Here is a 20,942-nt window from a genome sequence, read left to right on the forward strand (position 1 = left end):
AGTAATTCAAAATATTTCAACATCTCTTAAGACTCAACAAAATATTAACTTTGAATTGTTTTTGTTTCAGCAGCATTACTGTACTAGTACTGACCAAAATGGAGAGCTTGCCCTTGACTTTGTCACACTTGGATCCAACCATCAACAGAGAGATACAGGCATCATACAGCTGGTTATAGTTGACCACATCAGCACTGGACAGCAAGAAACTGCACGCCTACAGACCAATTACATAATATATTATTTCCTTGTCCTCACCAGCTTTTTTACATTTTACAAAGCTTCCCTCCCATAGACTAAAATCAAAATACAGCATTTTTCTTGATTATGATTTACTCAGCAAGCTGATACTCAATTTTCAAATATTATCTTATTGAACCTAGGATTGTAAACTGCAGGCTAATACTATCAAAAGCCCTTTTAAAGGTAAACTTTAAATAGGAAAGACAAATGACTAATATCCTCACACTTCAGGACTAACTTTTGATTACAATTAAGAGTTTTTTTGTTTATTAGCACTATACTTTCAATATATTAGATAGAAAAATGGCAGCCATGTGTTGAATCTAGCTACAAAACACATATCATTAAAGTACTTTAGTAACCAGAACATGCTATGGACTACTGACCAGGCCATCCACCTTTGGAGTCTCCTGGGAATTGACGCTGATCGGTCCAAGATTGTAGAATCTTGGTCTTTGTATGCCTGTGGATATAAAACATTCTCTTTCAATAAAAGTTTATTTTCTTTGACAAGATTTACAAAAATATGATTAAATGAATAGTTAATTATCAAAGGAATCATGGACAATTTTATAGTCCTATAGTAGGATTCTATTTAAGGAAACTACTGATACACATATATCTAATTTTGTATCAGCAATTCAAGGGAAAAACAGTCACAGCTATGTTAAAAAATAATTTTGTAAAATCTACTGTACAATTATATGAAAATAAACATATACTATCACCTTGACTATACACATTCTGAAGGTTCACTGGTTAAACAATGTAAACAAACGGTCCTAATTCAAGTACACTTTTAACACCATTTCACCATATCACGACTTCAATACTTTCCATAATTAAATGAATGGAAACATACCATCTGATATTTCCTGGGCAGTGAGGTTTCTGCGATAGTTTTCCTCTACCTCCCTACATGGGAAGAATTCTGTCTGTCTACAGGCAAGGCCATCTTCTTCTGGGGAAGTCGTCTGGGCATGAACCACAAAAAGGTTCCATCTCACCTATCAAATATATCAAAATATTAACTCAAAAATCTTCATGTTGAAATTGAATCAAAATTATGTAAAATTCATTTGGTTTCAATTTAGTTATACTGTGTTTTTCTTTTCATATTCACATGAAGCCCATCTCCTTATATGAGTCATTAGCTTGACCTATATTAAGTAAATTGTGTGACCTACTTGCTCCATGAGTTTGGTTATAAGAGTCATCAGCTTGACCTATATTTAATAAGTTGTGTGACCTACTTACTCCATGAGTTTGGTTATAAGAGTCATTAGCTTGACCAATATTTAGTAAATTGTGTGACCTACTTGTTCCATGAGTTTGGTTATAAGAGTCATTAGCTTGACCAATATTTAGTAAATTGTGTGACCTACTTGTTCCATGACTTTGGTTATAAGAGTCATTAGCTTGATCTATATTTAGTAAATTGTGTGACCTACCTGTTCCATGAGTTCAGTTGGGGGGTCATAAAAGTAATGTAACAAGTACTCAAACACAACTAACAGTCGTGTTAGGGGCAGAGGAACCATGGTCTCCAGCTTACTGAAAGTAAATGATAATCAGAATCATAACTCCTCCTCATTTATTAGAATCATAACTCCTCCACATTTATAAGGATATCATAATGCTATTAACATAAAAAGTATCTGCTTTCTTCAAATACACTTTTAACATTCCTTGAAAATAGCTTCAATTACAATTTTATCTTTTTGTTATATAAAGTTAATATGTCAATAATCGTCATTTTTCTAGCTATACAATTTCATGATACTATGAAGTGTACATACACACTGTCCATCTCATTGATAGCTATCAGATTCTGGGCCATCTGTAGTAGGAGGGACTTCTTCTTCATCAGGGGAAGACTGTGGAACAGGAAGATCAGTACCTGTAAGTGTTCCACGTTGATGTCTGAAACAAGTGTTATAAAAAAAACAATAATTATGGTACATTGCTTGTTATAATGGTACATTGTTTCCTTTGCTATGCCTCAGACTTAAAAGTAAAGAGATTTGGATAAAGTGTTATTATGCACGAAATATTTACTATAAGTGTACATTAATAAAACACATGCTTGATTATGATTTTGAAATCATCAAATAATGCCATAAAAAATTGGTTCTTAGGCCTGCCCGCATTTAATACTTTTCCAGCGTTTGAACGAAAAACAATTACAAGCACTAATGAGACCTAGTTGATGCAAATGGCTGACCATCTCAATGCGGACAATGGCTTTTATATCGGTGCAGATTCTGAAAGGACCGACAATAATACTGCGGCCACAATAATACTGCCGCCATGAAATATACTTTAGGGATTTTCAGAAGCTTGTACAATGGCAGAACTATACATTTCGATAAAGGATGGGTCCATGGCGACTGGGAAATTGATGTTCTCCGACTAACTGAAATAATGTCATGTTTCGGTCTGAATTGGGAAGTTAACAGACAGTTTTGACCAAGTCCAAATAAACATTAACATTGCTCAAACTGTGTAGTTATTTGGGCATTACGTGAGAATCAAATTTGATGTGAAAGAATAAAAAAAAAAGGCCTCATCTGTTTTGTATCCAATAAAATGATAAAAAACACCTCCCTCCCTCATGTATTTTTTCACAAATTGGCCTGAAAACCAACTCATTAATCTATTCATATGGCCTAAGATGAATAATTGAAATCACAATTTCTGTTTCTGTATTATTTTCTATGGCAAAACTCCTTGGTGTGCCAGTGTAATGTTACGCTAACATGCAGAAAATAATGCACTGAGATGTTATTGCTTCAAAATAAGATCACACATAGCATCATGCAGAAATGACTTACCATCACATGTGTCAACTTGGGGATCAAGATCAATAATGTTGCTCTTCAGCGTGGTAATAAAGTTCACCCAGATACTGATCACAGCAGCCTCACTTTGACTTTTCATGAGTTTAGCTTCACGTTCACGCTGCTGTTTGAGAAGTATGACTTCTGCAAGGATAGCCAATGTCCGGGTGTGTACTGTCATTGGCCAGGGCTCCACGGCACTAGGATTAATGCCCAGCTGACTCAGCAATATGTCCTGACAATAAAACAGCTCATACTAAAGACATCATGATCACATGGTTACCAGACTATATGGTTTTAAATGCACAGTACAGTGGACCCGCGATAATCCGGACGCTGATAGTCCGGAAAACTCGCAGTCCGGACGGAAATGCACGGGAACGGATTTCCGTAACGTTATTTGTACTCACCAGTCAGGAAATTCGGATTCCAATTCTGGAAGCCCATTTTAGGAACGGAACGTACTTTTCATTAGTAAATTTCCTGCAATAATCCAGACGATTTTTTCACCACGAGGAGAAAAAATGTCGGGGCAAGTCACCCGTGTCGACAGCTGTACAGACTATTGCTTGACACTGTGCGTAGTCATAGCGACCGCTGCCAGGTCATAGCCCAAGGGTGTTTACCTGTGTTACAAAGTGTAACTTTTGTTTTTATAACGGTACATTACTTTTTCTCTACGACCTTTTTAAACTTTACAGTATTAAAGGATTTTATAGTATAGCCTGGTCTTGCTTTTATCAACTTGACGTACAATATCTATTATAGTTATTTTACAGACGGCAACTTTTATAGGAACACATATTGCTATTTCGTAATTAGCAAGAATTTACGCACAAACATACAGTACGTGATACCATAATTAATCAATCTCAAATACATGTAATAAATTTATGATCGGTAATTAACATCATGAACACTTGTATTGGGTAAACACGGATATCGGCTTTGTAACACCGTTACGTGAAAAGACGACTCATTGAAAGATGCACGTTATTAATTACATACACATTTACGTATTAAGCAGTGATCACAAGAACTGGGTTGATTACACACAAATTAGTCAATAGTCGTATGATACTTAATTAAGCGTCACATTGTTAAGTTAATACGGGTTCAATAATTATCGGACTTCTTCGGTAGTTCTCGCTGGTGTAGCGTACTTTTAGATATATAGCTTGGGGTTTCTGGTACGTAAAAATCATAAAAAAACATGGACTGATGGTAAGTTGTAAAATCCGGGTCTTTTATTTAAGGTATTTAACGTTTGTAATTTCTACTTGTTTGTGAACCTCCGGGACGTGACACTTGTGTGGTGTTTGTAGGTCACATATACACGCTATAAATAAAACAACTTTCACTTTACATGTTCTTTTAAAAACAAAGTTTATTTTTTACTTTCTACAAAAGAAATCAAAAATCATATCAGAAACATAAGTATATTTATTGTTAAAAAGTCTGACAATTAGACGTGTTTATGAAACGTCCCGGATTGTATGTAATCAAGGGAGATAACTCTTACACGACAATTTTTTTGACCTGGTAGACGAAATTCGGCAGTCCGGAAATCCGGACGGTTTGGACTGGGAACGAAGGTGTTCGGATTATCGAGGGTCCACTGTACATAATACAAAACTTAATCTGTGTGCTATCATTAACACAATTTCCTCATATTGATAAGTTTATGTAACACAACCAGTAGTGGAATGCTATTGTGAAATACTTAAGCTTATTCACATTTTGCTGTGTGCTATAATAATCATTTACAGTTTTATATTTGTGCTCATAGAAAATATGGGAAATTCAGCAAAGCAAATATTTAACAAACTCAAGACATACATTTTGTTCCAGGGATACTAATTAACCAAGGAAATAGTTTGAAATTTTCCACAAATAAAGGATACAAAATGAATTAAGGATATGGGCTCTTGTATAATATTACATACCTCAAGTGTTTCGGTCAAACATCCTTTAGATATGAGATTGTGGTTGAATTTGGCCAACGCTCTTGACAATACATCAAACACCTTGTCTAAAATACAAAGATTTTTTTTAATCAGCACATTAAATCGTAAATGATGAACTAGAAATGTACAACACAGGTGACTCAAACTCCTTGCTGCCTATGCAGATAGTCAAAATGTAAAATAATGATGTAATATATAAAACTATCAAATGACAATGGATGCAAAATTTCATGAATGCCTGTTGAAATTTACACCTCATTTTCTTTCATCCCTCAAGGTTCATAATATTCCTAACCCCACTATATTGACAGAAGATACAGTTACTTGATATACAAAGTGAAGAGAGAGTTACTTGATATACAAAGTGAAGAGAGAGTTTCTTGATATACAAAGTGAAGAGAGAGTTACTTGATATACAAAGTGAAGAGAGAGTTTCTTGATATACAAAGTGAAGAGAGAGTTACTTGATATACAAAGTGAAGAGAGAGTTACTTGATATACAAAGTTAAGAGAGAGTTACATGATATACAAAGTGAAGAGAGAGTTACTTCATATACAAAGTGAAGAGAGAGTTACTTGATATACAAAGTGAAGAGAGAGTTACTTGATATACAAAGTTAAGAGAGAGTTACATGATATACAAAGTGAAGAGAGAGTTACTTCATATACAAAGTGAAGAGAGAGTTACTTCATATACAAAGTGAAGAGAGAGTTACCGTAAATATTCGCGTATAGTGTGCACTTTTTTTCAAAAATTGACAAGTGAAAAAGACCACTGCGCACTTTACGCAAGTACAAGCCTTTTCCCAGTCAGAATGAATGTGATTTGACTGAGATTTGTGATCGTTTCCTTTCACAGCAGGATTGATTTAATACTTATATGTATAACACATATAAAGCATTTAGAAAGTAATAGTTAACAAATAATCAAAGAAATGAATAGTTATTTTGATGTTTAATTCCTTGAAATTGTGTATTTATCAGCAATTACGTGGATTTATCTAAATCGATCGTGAGCCACACGTTCCGTACACATACGATCTCACTTGAGCATGTTCCTGTATTCAGGTTCAAAACGATGTATAACATCTCAATTAACATCAAACAAAACTTGAAATGATATAGCAGTACTTCGTTATTTCATACTTCTAAATTAATCACCTTATAAATCCAGAGTGCTGCCAGAAACTGATAACGTTCAACTTGTTTATTTACAAAAGCTGTAACAGCACGCTTGCGCAATTAGGCAAGGGTAACACTAATGCCTTGATCTCGTGCGGCAGTCACTGACCAACTTGGCCATATCAAATACGATCTGACTGTGAAAACTACCGGGGTACTCTTATTTATCGTTTGCACTGTAGATTTATCCATTACACATGTTAATTCATTGACATAAAAGTTGTGACCAGCACGACGACAGCAGACTTGTTTCCGTACTGTTTACAAAATGGCGGCCTGTGTTACATTACGTAGCAGTCAGCTTACTAGTCAATCTTGTTATAATTGAGCTTAATTAGCTTTGTATGTTCATGGACAGATACCACAAGAGATCATACCTACGTGAAAATCACAAGGTAATTGAGGGTGGGATTAATTATTTTGTTTGTACTACAGCGTAGATGGGACCGCTACAATTTGCAAGCTGAATAGGCCTGTCCCGGTATAATGTAAACAACCTGTCAATCCAATGTGTCAAATCTGACCGGTGATTCCAATTAAATGTGGTAAATAAGCTTTCATAAGTTACAAATTCCTATCATCTTATGCTTTAGAATTCATCTACCGCTCAGTTGAATATTGAATTTTTTTTTTTTTTTTTTTTTTTTTGAAAATGAACCTCAAAAACGTACCTGCGCACTATACGCGAGTGCGCACTATACCCGAATATTTACGGTACTTGATATACAAAGTTAAGAGAGTTACTTCATATACAAAGTGAAGAGAGAGTTATTTCATATACAAAGTGAAGAGAGAGTTACTTGATATACAAAGTGAAGAGAGAGTTACTCGATATACAAAGTGCCTAATTAGCAAGTATGAAACACGAATCTTTGACTGACAATAAAATGGAAAGATGGACTTACCAGATGCATACTTGATACATTCACGGTCAAGTTCACGTACAAGTGTGGCGAGATTTCCCATGTGATCCTCATTCAAAGAAGATCTAGAACATTCAGTTAGTTTAAAAGTCTCTATATTCATAAAACTATAATTACAGAAAATACACATTACCGAGTACACTTATTAGACAATTGGTTTAATTAAAAATAAACTTATTAATGATATCTTCACATAACAGACAATCAGAGGATTGTATTGTTTAATTACAGTATATATGACATTATCATTACGTGGCTATCATGTGACATCAGTTAAACAGTGTTTGTGTTTACCGGAACATCTTCTGTATTTCTCGATCAGTAGCATTGAGGAAAGACTGACTTAAGAAGTTCAGGATATCTGCAGCTAGTTGGACAAACTGTAAAGTAGAAATACAATGTATAAATAAATGTTTTACATAACAATCAGTGAAGAGAATACAAAATTCCAAGATTAAGTGAAAGGTACCAGCTTAAGAGCATTGTTTTTAGGTAAACATTAAACTGAAGTATGTTTTCTAAAACAAAATTCTTACTGTCGACGGTCAACTGCAATCCCTGCAAAAATAGTCCTTATAAAAGTTAGGCCTGGAGTTGTGTGGGTTTTGATTCAAAGGTTTATATGAACTGTGCAACTGAGCAAAAGCTTGTCTTTTGCTAACAAGTCTAACAATGGCATTAGTATTTCAGAATTAGAGACATTTTTGCAATACTATAAATTTGGTCTAAAACAATTAAAAGGTCCCTACATCAGCTGATGTCCGACATTAAATAGTTTCTTGATACACAGATTCTTACCCCTTCTGGTTCCCGTTTATCTGGAACAAAGTTGGGACTGTCTCCGCTACTGATTTTGCGGGAACGTTTGCCTTCGCTAGAAACATCCACACGGGCAGGGACTGGGGGTGGGGCAGATGGCTCCACTGTGTCTGTGGGTGGGGATGGTTCCTCAAACAGTCCCCCCAGGATGGGTTCCGAATCCTCATCTGGACATAAAAGCAAGTTACTGACATCTTAGTTTGATTGACAAACACAATGCAATTAATATTCACAGTGCTTTGAGGTCTGATAAACAATTCTTTCACTTTCCAAGCTAGTGAAAATAAGTACATACATGTATGTTTTAACTTACCATCATCATCACTGCTTTCCTCAGAACAGCTGAAGTCATCTTCGTAGAATGTGTTGGAGTCGGATGCACTGCTACTGCTTGTTTCAGAGGACTCATTCCCCTGTTTCAGTCTACGTAGGAGAGATGCCTATAAAAAGAGTGTAAGAACCGTTACACAGTAACACTGCTGGACATTCCCACATTATTAACCAACCCCATACAAACAATTCAGTGGGGAACACTGGGTGTATTTTCCCATTTCCAAACCTGCAGGGCTGCATAGAATTGTGAAAATAGTATTTCCATAAAGTAGCCTGATGTATGGTATTAATGGACACAATTTGAATCATATGTGCCATTATAGATGGAAACGGTTTAATGTTTATGTTTACAAATCAAGATTTAACCTTGATTGAAGTGTACAAGAATCAATAGCCTACTTCTATGATCAGATGAAATCTTTATTCAGTGAGAGAAAGACATGACTGCAATAATTATGTACCTTTCTGAAGGCATTTTCCACCAGGTTCAACATTAGGTCTGTCAGATTGATAGCGTTCAGCAACTTCTTGACACGTTTCCAGGCAGTCTGGTATGTCATAATGGTAAAGTCCAGGCCTGGCTTGGGTGGAGTAGTTGATCCCTGATCCAAGGAAGCATCATGTTAATATTGCAGATAAATTCCACATACACACCACAAACATATATGTAAACACTAACAAGAAAATCATATTTCCAGACCTTATAATTAAGCCCTGTATTTCTCATATTCCACTTCCTCTATTTACATATTGGTATAATAAAAGCTCTGTATCCAACTTTGCCCCTCTGACCCTTTGTCTGACTGTAACCATTCTGATCACTCACCAGATCTGGCACCATGCCCTCAATCTGTAGATCATCCAGCAACTCCTGCACCAGTTGTCCAGCTTTGGTCGCCAGGGCTACAGATAATGCTCCGAATCCATGGAATGAACTTTTCCAGGTGCTACTCCGACTGAAGGACTGCGTCTCCTTGGGTTTGGCAGAACTTTCAGACTGGACAGGTATCTTAGGTTTACTTGGCTCTTTCCTTTCCAGTACGGTGGAAGGAGTGAGGGCAATTATGTTTTGTAGGCCTTTCATCAATAACCAAGCTGCCATCAAGTTAAGGTTCTGGGCCGTCTGCAATGTAAACATATACAATGTGTTTTTTTTTTTTTTTTTTTTTTTATAGAAACAGCTATTCATGGCAGAACTTGTAAAAAATACTGTTTAATATCATACTTACAATTCAGTTCTGCACACCCGGGTGTCTTTGATGTACTTTTATCATCAAAATACATCTTGACCACATTTAACATTACAAATATGAACTGTTACATTGAACAGCAATACTGGTGCAGCTTCATGGAGTTACAGGAACATTTTAGTTATGTTGTATCAATGAGCTACTATATCATAAACTCAAATCAAGCATTCTTTCATCAGGGTCAAAGTTTACCCAACAAAATGCCTAGGCTAGGAGATGCTGTACTCACATTGCCTCCTGCTCTTGTGGAATTTCTCATAACAGTTGACACTGTGTTGAATATCTCCAGCTAAAAATGTAATATAAAATATATCTATGAATGAAAAACATATATCTTGATAATTAAACTTTCATTCAAAAGAATTAAGTTTGATATTTTTATCCCTCAATTTGGGGGAAAATGGTGAATTGGTAAAGAAATGTTAATTTCTTTTATTCAAAATAATTTCAAACGGGAATGACGGGCCATAATAAGTCACAAATGCCCTCAGAAAAATAGCTCTGAATATATTGACCAATCAACAAGAAATCTTTTTTACTAATCCTTCAAGTGTTATCTTTCTTAATGAATAACCACAATTTTGTGGTTGTGGTCTAGACAAAACTTACACTTCGTTGAATCACAGTAGATCCATAGTTGTCAATCTCCTCGTCTTTACTTGATGTAGACTTGGCTGGGAGTGGTGCTTGTTAGAGCCACAACATTATTTGCCATGGCGACAGACAGAGAAGCATATAAACAGCTCATTGTGATGTTGACAATTTTCTCCATCCGCTTTGGAGACAGTGGTTCTAGTATCGGTAGGCTGAAGGCTCGCCACACTACTGAGATATCACTCAGTAGACACTGGTAACTAAAACAAGGAGATTAAAGCATTCTTGTAAGTACATGATGTATCAAAATGATGTCATCATGAATTTCATTTTCTTATTTTATTTTTACCTAAAGAAAAGATCAAACTAACCAAGAGGCATATTGCAGCTACTATTTACTATCATGATTACAATTCTTAGGAGAAAAAAATCTGTTAGCTCCAAAACAATTAATAAAATAAATACTGGCACAACACCTAGTTGTTTATAATGATCCATGCTTGAACTGAAGTCATTTTCTGCCAAAACCTACCTTGTCCTTGATGTGAGGGCCTCCACTAGTGTGTTAGGCATGATGAAGGAGGTGCCAGCTACTGCCTCTTTGTAGCGCTGGGAATACCTTCCCAGGAATGTCAGACTAGAACAAACATTCACCAGTATATCAGCTCCATCTAGCTGCAGAAGGTGTGCTAAGTTTCTTTTTCCAAAAGCAGCTTTTAAGTCTTCTGACTCACGACTGTGTCGACTATGAGGTGTGTCTTCATCGTTTACCACAGGGTCAACCACAGGTTCTGTTTTCTGTGGACTCGAGATGCTCACCTCCTCAAACACAGAGGTCAGCTGGTCAAATATGTCACTTCCTGTGTCTAGTCTTGATCTGGCTATTTCTTTGGGCTGAACTTCAACAGAATCTACAAAGAAAAGCAGGTAGAAATATATCTGACATTGATCTCTAACTAGACATTATTGAGTCTTCCGATTCTGACAGATACTTGAAGGAAACATTCACTTAAGAAAACACAACCCTGCTCCCCCAAAATGACTTCCTTTACTACTCCAACACTACAGACAGTCAATCAAAGTTTCTTAAGATTATTCTTTGAACAAGCAGAAACCCTCATAAAGGATAAACAAACATACTTTTGTAATCGATTGTTTTGAATATAAGGAATAAATGTATCTTTGTGCCAATTATTTCGGCATGAAACCTAGCAACTCAATACAAGAACAGGGCATCCAGTAGGATTAAAATCTCAAGAGTCAGTGACCCTTACCTCTGAAACCCTGAGAGTCAAATCAAAATCCCGAGAGTCAAAATATAAAATTCTCAAACTTGACGGTTAATCGTTTCCAAATGTAAACTAATAAAAATGTCTTTTTTTCAAAAATTATAATTAATTGAATTATATTCAAAAGAATTTAATTCATCTTAATTTATTATCTAATACAATGTATTGGTTTTTATTAAATAAATAAAAGAATTTTTAAAATTTACACTTTTCTTTTAATTATACAATGTATATTTTTTGTTTGAATTAAGTACAATTAAAACATAATTAATTTTTTTATTTAATTTGAAGAACTGAAATAAATTTCTTGTAAACCTTTTAACAAAAAAACTTGTATCACAGTTTTCTTGCTGAAATTATGTTTAAATGTGTTACATTGGTTAAACATAATTTGTAAAACCATCTTTTTATTTTTTATCTTTTTTTTTTAATCTGCTTAGTCTCTAGAGGTAATTTTTGTATGCTAATCCTGTTATCATATTTGCCGCCAAAATGTAACATGAATGATTTACGCTCCCCACCCTGTCAAATGCACTGCAGATCGAGGTCATGTAATTAAGGTTATTCAGGTTAACAACAAAATGGCTGCCGCCTGTGTTGGCATGCTGCAAACTTGGCTTACTAACGATCTCATTCTTGTTATGTAAATACTTGAAAGTTATCAAAAACATGTTACATTTATTTGTTGGGATGGGAATCTTCTATAGCTTACTTATTTCAAATATTTTAAATGTTATTGCTTAGAACAAAGTGCAGATCGGCCACTACAGGTATGTACAGTGGATACTTCACTTTAAAAGCAGGTGTCTGAATATTCCATTACATACCTGTGTCTGTTTCGCGTATATGGGAAGGAGCCTGAGCCTGGCGGAGGACAGCTACATAGGACGTAACATCAGCCTTGTTTAGGCCACTACTTCCAGTACATAGCGCCTTGATCAACATCATCAGATGTTTCTGACAAAACCCAACAAATCCTGGATCACTATCAGGTCATTATATTAACTCAAAGCTGATTTAACTATTTGTGAAACAGAGATTATAACAACAACACTGAAAAGATAATTTCAATGTCTTATATAATGGAATTAATCTTGGATATGAGCAAGAGAAATATATTTCATAAATTGTAGATTCTAATTTTTTTTTTAAATGTAAAAAAATAAGTTTAGTCTTCAGAAGCATAATTTTTTTCTGACTTGACTGTAATTATCATGTACATGTATAATGCAACAAAGAAATGCTGTTAAGATAAGCAGGCTAGCTATACCTGTGTTATACAGCATTCTTCATGATAGGTCTGTAATTTCTCCAGCAGGAACTTCAGCAGTACACGGCATGCACTGGACACAGTACCAAGGTGGGCTGACGGTACTGCAATCACACATCATCAATTGAAACATTGAATTTCCATCCCTATTTCTTCATGACAAGGGCATTCATAAATACTAAATAGGAAGTGTTAATTATCTAAACAAACAAGAGATCGCAGAAGGATCTTGGCGCCCACCATTGAATGATCTATATCCGTCAAATGAAAGACAGATATTTTCTCTTCTTTACCTTCTTTCACTCATCCTTCAAAACTTTTAATATCTATATATCACGATATAGCAGAAGCAACCTGCAATTTTCAAAATCCAAGATGGCTGTCTATCACCCATATTGTTTTCTGATCGGTCCTAAAATGCAATATGCACAACTAGGGACTAAGGGAAACTAACATATGAAATATGAGAAAGGTCCCTTCAGGACTTTGAGAAATAGTGATAACAAACTTCAACCTTTAGTACTTTCTGAGAAATAACGATAATAAGAATTATTTACAATTTGAATTGCCCACCATCTAATGATGGTGAGCTAAAAATCTTAATCAGCATGCGCACATGTGCCTTGATTAAATATATTGATTAAGTAAATGACTACAACATTAATGTTGTCCTGGTTTAATTTGTATGTAATTAATGTAATTTCATTGCAATCACGTAATAAATATGATCTAGCAATCCTGTTAATACCAAAAGAACTCCATTAAATATGGATACCATACCTGATCTTGCACTTGCGCTCATATAGTGTGAAGCCAGAGCCACAAATGCAGAGTAGAACTTTTCATGCTGAGCTTCATGTTCAAGAATGTCTTTTTCACTGTAAAATACAACACACAAATCTTAAGAAAGTTGATAAAGCATACTTCTATGGCTCAGTTATACATGTTGGAAAATACATTTTCATCCTGGAGACTGGCTTCAATATCCGCCTCAACAGGAACGTTCTTTTATTAGCCCTAGGAATGTATTTCAATCAGTAACTTTTTCACTATAATTGTATGTTTGTTTTTGAAGTAAGTCCAGAGCATGATTTCCTAAATTTTGAAGAGACCCAATGCTAAGAGACATCAAATGGGTACTCCAAATACAGATTGGTCCCACATGACAGGAGAAATAAATACGAGTCCAAGGATTCAAATATTGGAGTCTCAAATTGTTTTCTTTCTCTTTTTCACACTAAGTATTTGCATTCTATGAAATCTCAGGGGTTGGGATATTCTGAGGAACAGAAAAAAAGGACTTGATTGTTATAACTTCATTACTTGTACATAATCTTAAATATGGTCTGTTGTCACAGCAGCTGAGAGGGGAGGGGGTCTGCCCTCTTATGATCACTGGTCAAAATGTGTAGATTATATTATGTACCATGTACACCTGCCAACAAGTGAAAATGGCTTTGGCTATGGTCCCATGAAAATGAACTGTTTGGATAGCAAACTGAAAGAGTAAACACTCAAATTAAGATAAGTGAACCCTTGATGTTACGACTGGATATCAGGAATAATAACAATAAGCATGTATTTAATGTACAATTTTCCTCCATCACTGCATGCGCATCAGCCAGACTTACAAAACCTCATTTGAATCTGAAAAGAACTAGACCCAAGTCATGGAGTCATTTTTAGAATGATAATATAAATCATACACTGTGTATTTTTATAATTTTAGAGGACGTATACGTATTGCGGTTTCACTTTCAATGACTGCAAATATATTTAATGTTTAGGATAATGTTCCCCTATTTATGCGACAATATCGACGTGTTAAAATTGTGTTTTACTTATTATACGGCTATTAGTGCAACAAAATCTAGATTAAGTGTCAAAATGAAACGAAAGTGCCAGTCATATTCGTTTTTCCTGGAAGTATGATGCAAATCTAAATATGTATCTGACTAAATCTACATCCTCGTCACAGGGATCGAAGTGTAACTTACATACATATATTTACAATTAGGCGATTTACTTGAAAAGAAATTATATGTCTGAACCTTTTGGCTAAAGCTTTTGCAAATCCAGGCAGATCATCTTTGTTGAAAGACGAGTAGGACGCGGTCAGGAGCGGTTTTACGCTCACTGACCACTTCATCCCTGGACTCGCAGCCATTTTTCCTGTGACTACAGGTTTCACTGCAAAAATGACCCCTAATAAAATGGTCCCAAAAGGAAGCACGTAGAGTATATTTCAGCATTCAAAAACATGCTTCTTCTCATTTTAATAAGAGGATAACATTTATTTGATAGGTAAACTATGCTTAAATGAAAGTTAAAATCATTGTAATGAGAAAATAAGTATGGTAAATCTAGTCGGTGTCTAGTGAAATTATAGACCATGTAACTTGTTGCCGTTAACAAAAAGAGTTATCGTTCCTTTACAATCAAATTTACTGACTGACAATGTGTATGATGAAACTATTTAAAACAACGGATTGGACACAAATTATGTCAAATTGATATATAAGTGTGCATGGCCAAATCGACCGCTTATCATATTTTAAAAGTGTAATGGCTGATCTACTGGGCTTTTGCCGTATGGTAAAGTTTTCAGAGTTGAAAGCTTGAATGTAGCCTAAATCGAAGGTAAAAGATATTTGAAATCTTTGCGGTAAAAAAGAAGGAAGGAAGTAACGATATTCGTTTTTATTTAATGCCATCAATCAGTTCTGCTGTGTAGATATCTGTCTTGAAATTCGCTGATCCGATTTTCATATTAGCCTATAATTACTTTTTTATGTGCAACTTTAACACTTAGATAATTAACATTAATTCGTAACCTATTAAAACGTTGTCTATGGTAAATATGATTATGCTGTTCAAATAACTTTCTTAATTATTGTTTTCAATTTTTGTGGACCTAAAACAATAGTCGTCTGTTATTATTCTATTAGTAAATACTATTAGCGAACTTGATAAAACAGAAAAAGATGATGTGAAATGAAATTTCTAAACACTGAAAATATCCATGCATCAGTACCATTTTTACATTAAATTGAATATCGAGTGTAATTTATGTATGTTTTATTGATCTTTTGGATCAAACTAATTTAAAAAGTATCTTCGAATACACTTCATATTTAGCATATTATTTTTGTGTCATAATGTGTACATGTATACATGTAATCTTGCCTGTTACATGTAGATCTGGGAGCGATATGTTACGCGCCCGTTTGTTTCGCAATATTCTGCAAAAATAAGTTTTTAATTTCTTCCCTTTTTAACTACTGTTGTAGAAATTGATATAGATTTTGTTGCTACATATCCAAACAGGCATATAGAAATGATTCTGTTGGATTTATGAAATATTTTTATTTGTCAAACCAGATATTCAGTAGTAGTGTTTGAGGGGTATTCGAAGGTCCCTCGGTCTCTGAACAGTCCCTCGAGTCTCAAAAGGTCCCTTGGACAGTCCCTATAGGGTTTTTTCATAGGGACCCCTGTTATATGTTTGTCCCTATACTTTATCCTCATAGGGACCCCTATTATGTCAGTCCCTATACTTTATCCTCATAGGGACCCCTGTTATGTCAGTCCCTATATACTTTATCCTCATAGGGACCCCTGTTATGTCAGTCCCTATACTTTATCCTCATAGGGACCCTGTTATGTCAGTCCCTATATACTTTATCCTCATAGGGACCCTGTTATGTCAGTCCCTATACTTTATCCTCATAGGGACCCCTGTTATGTCAGTCCCTATATACTTTATCCTCATAGGGACCCCTGTTATGTCAGTCCCTATATATTTTATCCTCATAGGGACCCCTGTTATGCCAGTCCCCATATACTTTATCCTCATAGGGACCCCTGTTATGTCAGTCCCTATATATTTTATCCTCATAGGGACCCCTGTTATGTCAGTCCCTATATACTTTATCCTCATAGGGACCCCTGTTATGTCAGTCCCTATATACTTTATCCTCATAGAGACCCCTGTTATGTCAGTCCCTATATACTTTATCCTCATAGGGACCCTGTTATGTCAGTCCCTATACTTTATCCTCATAGGGACCCCTGTTATGTCAGTCCCTATATACTTTATCCTCATAGGGACCCCTGTTATGTCAGTCCCTATATACTTTATCCTCATAGGGACCCCTGTTATGTCAGTCCCTATATACTTTATCCTCATAGGGACCCCTGTTATGTCAGTCCCTATATATTTTATCCTCATAGGGACCCCTGTTATGTCAGTCCCTATATACTTTATACTCATAGGGACCCCTGTTATGTCAGTCCCTATATATTTTATCCTCATAGGGACCCCTGTTATGCCAGTCCCCATATACTTTATCCTCATAGGGACCCCTGTTATGTCAGTCCCTATATACTTTATCCTCATAGGGACCCCTGTTATGTCAGTCCCTATATACTTTATCCTCATAGGGACCCCTGTTATGTCAGTCCCTATATATTTTGTCCTCATAGGGACCCCTGTTATGTCAGTCCCTATATACTTTATACTCATAGGGACCCCTGTTATGTCAGTCCCTATATATTTTATCCTCATAGGGACCCCTGTTATGCCAGTCCCCATATACTTTATCCTCATAGGGACCCCTGTTATGTCAGTCCCTATATATTTTATCCTCATAGGGACCCCTGTTATGTCAGTCCCTATACTTTATACTCATAGGGACCCCTGTTATGTCAGTCCATATATATTTTATCCTCATAGGGACCCCTGTTATGTCAGTCCCTATACTTTATCCTCATAGGGACCCCTATTATGTCAGTCCCTATACTTTATCCTCATAGGGACCCCTGTTATGCCAGTCCCCATATACTTTATCCTCATAGGGACCCCTGTTATGTCAGTCCCTATATACCTTATCCTTATAGGGACCCCTGTTATGTCAGTCCCTATATACCTTATCCTTATAGGGACCCCTGTTATGTCAGTCCTTACACTTTATCCTCATAGGGACCCCTGTTATGTCAGTCCCTATACTTTATCCTCATAGGGACCCCTGTTATGTCAGTCTCCGTGCGAGATCCATTTTTAGATGGGTATGAATACATGGACTGAGATTTATGTTCGTCAAATTCGATGGCTCAAGCTCACATCAACCAGATTATGAAAGAAGACGTTAATATAACAGAGATTTCAACTAACAGAGTCGTTTGCCGCTTCAGTCTTACACAGGAAGTCATCATTAGAAAACTTAAAGTTGAGCTTAGAATTTGTTTGATTGAAGAAGGAAAGAAAACGAGACTATCGGGAGAATTTTTGAAGAAACTTTTAACTGTATCAGAGAGCTTGTGGTGTAAATGTACATTTGTAGAAAAATAAAATGAGCGCCGAAACAGATAGCGTGAGTGTTAATAGCTGTTTATCCGTGAAAAAAACCCCGCCACCCATCAACACTTTCGTACACTGGCCAAGACATCATCATCAGACTCCTCAACAACTTGCTACAAACGGATTTTCCATACTGGGAAACGTCTCGCAAACTCAAATAAGCTTGGTGTGTGTTTCTTTTGTTTAAGATCCCAAAATAAATAATCCTTTCCAAACAGTTTATATCCTGGTTTGTATTTGTATTGAAGGTTGAAAATCTGTTTTCAGAACTGAATAAAAACAAAACACAGCACTACCTAGTACCTACCTACCCATATGTAAAACCCCCTGGTCGGGTTACAGTAAATCAAGATGGCCTTACAGACATGGGAGGTGTGCGCGTGTGATATCGATTTTTTCATAGAGTCAGGATGGTCATGCAATTGGGGAGAAGTAAAACTTGAACATATTAGAGAACTATTATAAATATTAGCAACAGACAATTTTTATACCCACTTTGTCACTGTATTGTTCGAATTAAATGAACGCATAGGTGTTGAAGTAACTCTCTAATGGATACGGACTTGTTCGATAAAAGACTCCAGAGCTATTTGTTAGAATAAAAACTGAAGCAGAAGCCTATTGGACTACATTGAAAAAAAGTTACTGTATCTATCCTACGCATATGAGGTTAGATCGAAAGTAACGCAACTTTTTGTTTGTTCGAGATGTAAAGAAGGACTTGCTAATCAATGTGTGCTACTTTCAGGTGATGGTATTATTGATATCTATTTAGACGAAACGCTGATCCGTGTTAAATATAATTTAGAAGTGGAAAAGACTTGGCGTGAACTTGTCATGCACTCGTGTATACCTTCGGGTATATTGCAGGATTATAATTTACCAAACGAGAATCACGTAAAACAACGTAATTGCAATAAAATAAAGAAATACGCGAAGAAAATCGCTGACGCTGCAACACATCTATTCATTTAACTACGAACAGTCGTAGATAGTAGACGTATACTACATTATGGGTGCAGATCAGTTTGTAGACATTGGCATTGATGAGATGAGACGTCGGAGGTACATCTGTCCTATATGTATTTCTTTTCGTGATAACTACACTGACAGAGGTGATAAACGACTTGTGGAACACATATTGGAAGAGCACCCGAAAGGCACCTGGGCGTAATAGTTTTAAGTCACACTGTAGGAAAAAATGTTAGCAACGTATTGATTCTTTCTGCTTATAGATGGACTCTGCTATCACTCACCCAGTTCATCACCATATGACAAATTCTGCTGATCGACTGATGACATTTTATAATTTGAACTGTAAACTCCGTCAAACTCCATATCAACTAGCTACTGATGTTTTGTTTTACCAAGGTGTCAGCGATTATGTGACGTGTTATAAGTGTAGAAAAACATTGAACTACTGGAAATATAAGATGTTTTCAGTGATGTGTATTGACAAACATTGTGTTTTACCATATCCTCCCAATCCAAGCCTTGTATAGATATGGAGTCATCAGAAGTCATTAGTATGGAAAACTTATTAAAACTGACATATGCAAATCATCTTAGAGAAATCATAAGCGAAAGACAATGTGATATGATAGATTGTTTTATTTATGTGGATGATATCAAAGTGATCCGAGACTTCATTCGAGAGACTGTTCGATTTGATATAGCGAAGTGTTAGAAACTGTTTCATATCCCAATTGTGTAATGCTCAATGGAGAGTAGAGGAGCTCAAAACAGAAAAATGAAAAAAAAAAAAATGTGTTTGTTATATGGTTAAATAAATACATCGGGTAGAAGACTGGTTTCATAAAACATTGAATGTAATTACATATTGTAATAAAACTTAAAAATTAAATATTTTGTCTCATTGTCATTACAAATGTTGACCGAGGAAGAGAAGCGGCGTATAGATGGAGTATATTGCAATTTCAAAAACGGAGGCGGTTTTATGAGTCAGACAAAAGTTCATAGTGTTGAAATCAAAAGGATTCACTTCACCGGGTCTATATCAGATAAGAAGATATATCCAGAGTCTTGACAATTATAGTTTACAAAAAGCAGTCAAGCGTTCCTTCAAGAGAGCACGAGTGGAAGTATCGGGTCCTTGAGTAATATCAAGCAGATCTCGCGGATGTGTCGAATATCTCTAAACAGAATGATGGTATTCGATTCTTTCTCGTGGTCATAAATGTATTCAGTCGTTTCCTATGGGTGGAACCTATAAAACAAAAAACGTCAAAAGATGTGTTGGATGCTTTTAATAAAAAGATCATCATTAGGAGTAGAAAGCTGAAACGATTATTTACAAAAGGTCAAGAATTTGCCGGTAAATTAATGAGACTGTTCTGTAAAGACAATGACAAAAAATACTTTACCAGTCAAAATGATACCAAGGCATCGGTAGTCGAGCGTGTCATAAGGACGTTAAGGGTAACAATGTATAGATATTTAACGAAATATAGGAGTTGTGTGTATGTTGACAAATTGCAAGATTTCGTCCAAAATTACAACGCTACATTTCACAGGTCATTAAATGGTTCGGCTCCAAAAGATGTTAACAAAACTGACGAAGCAGACCTTTTTGCGTACATGTATCTCCGAAAAACAAGTCATGGGAAAAAGAAAACCAATGTGGTAAATAAACCAAAATTTGGGTTAAGGATAGGAAAGAGAGTTTCACACTTATAACAACCATTTACGAAGTCTTACCAGCAGCAGTGGTCCTCAGAGATCTTCAAGACCAACAAACGTTTCTTACGACAAGGAATACCACACTACCAATTGATTGACTTTTAAACGAGCCAACCACTGGAAATTTTTATCAATCCGAACTGCAGAGGGTGGAAAAGGATGAAAGTGCTTTA

At 35.7% G+C, this 20,942-nt stretch overlaps 1 protein-coding gene across 1 annotated transcript in view; it reads right to left on the reverse strand.

The window, feature by feature from the left end:
* The window catches only part of LOC117321796 (E3 ubiquitin-protein ligase UBR4-like), a 79,540-nt gene extending 64,663 nt beyond the window's left edge, over positions 1 to 14,877 (reverse strand). The window contains 21 exon segments of the mRNA XM_033876370.1: positions 95 to 217; positions 630 to 706; positions 1,106 to 1,250; positions 1,695 to 1,797; positions 2,043 to 2,166; positions 3,078 to 3,318; positions 5,030 to 5,115; positions 7,138 to 7,220; positions 7,450 to 7,535; positions 7,954 to 8,141; positions 8,288 to 8,414; positions 8,769 to 8,909; positions 9,134 to 9,430; positions 9,787 to 9,846; positions 10,167 to 10,241; positions 10,243 to 10,411; positions 10,684 to 11,062; positions 12,268 to 12,397; positions 12,711 to 12,814; positions 13,491 to 13,588; positions 14,762 to 14,877. Of these exon segments, the coding sequence (XP_033732261.1) occupies positions 95 to 217; positions 630 to 706; positions 1,106 to 1,250; positions 1,695 to 1,797; positions 2,043 to 2,166; positions 3,078 to 3,318; positions 5,030 to 5,115; positions 7,138 to 7,220; positions 7,450 to 7,535; positions 7,954 to 8,141; positions 8,288 to 8,414; positions 8,769 to 8,909; positions 9,134 to 9,430; positions 9,787 to 9,846; positions 10,167 to 10,241; positions 10,243 to 10,411; positions 10,684 to 11,062; positions 12,268 to 12,397; positions 12,711 to 12,814; positions 13,491 to 13,588; positions 14,762 to 14,877 (2,952 nt within the window).
* Between the last annotated feature and the right edge of the window lie 6,065 nt (positions 14,878 to 20,942).

Source organism: Pecten maximus, chromosome 2 (assembly GCF_902652985.1).
Source record: "Pecten maximus chromosome 2, xPecMax1.1, whole genome shotgun sequence".
NCBI lineage: Eukaryota > Metazoa > Mollusca > Bivalvia > Pectinida > Pectinidae > Pecten > Pecten maximus.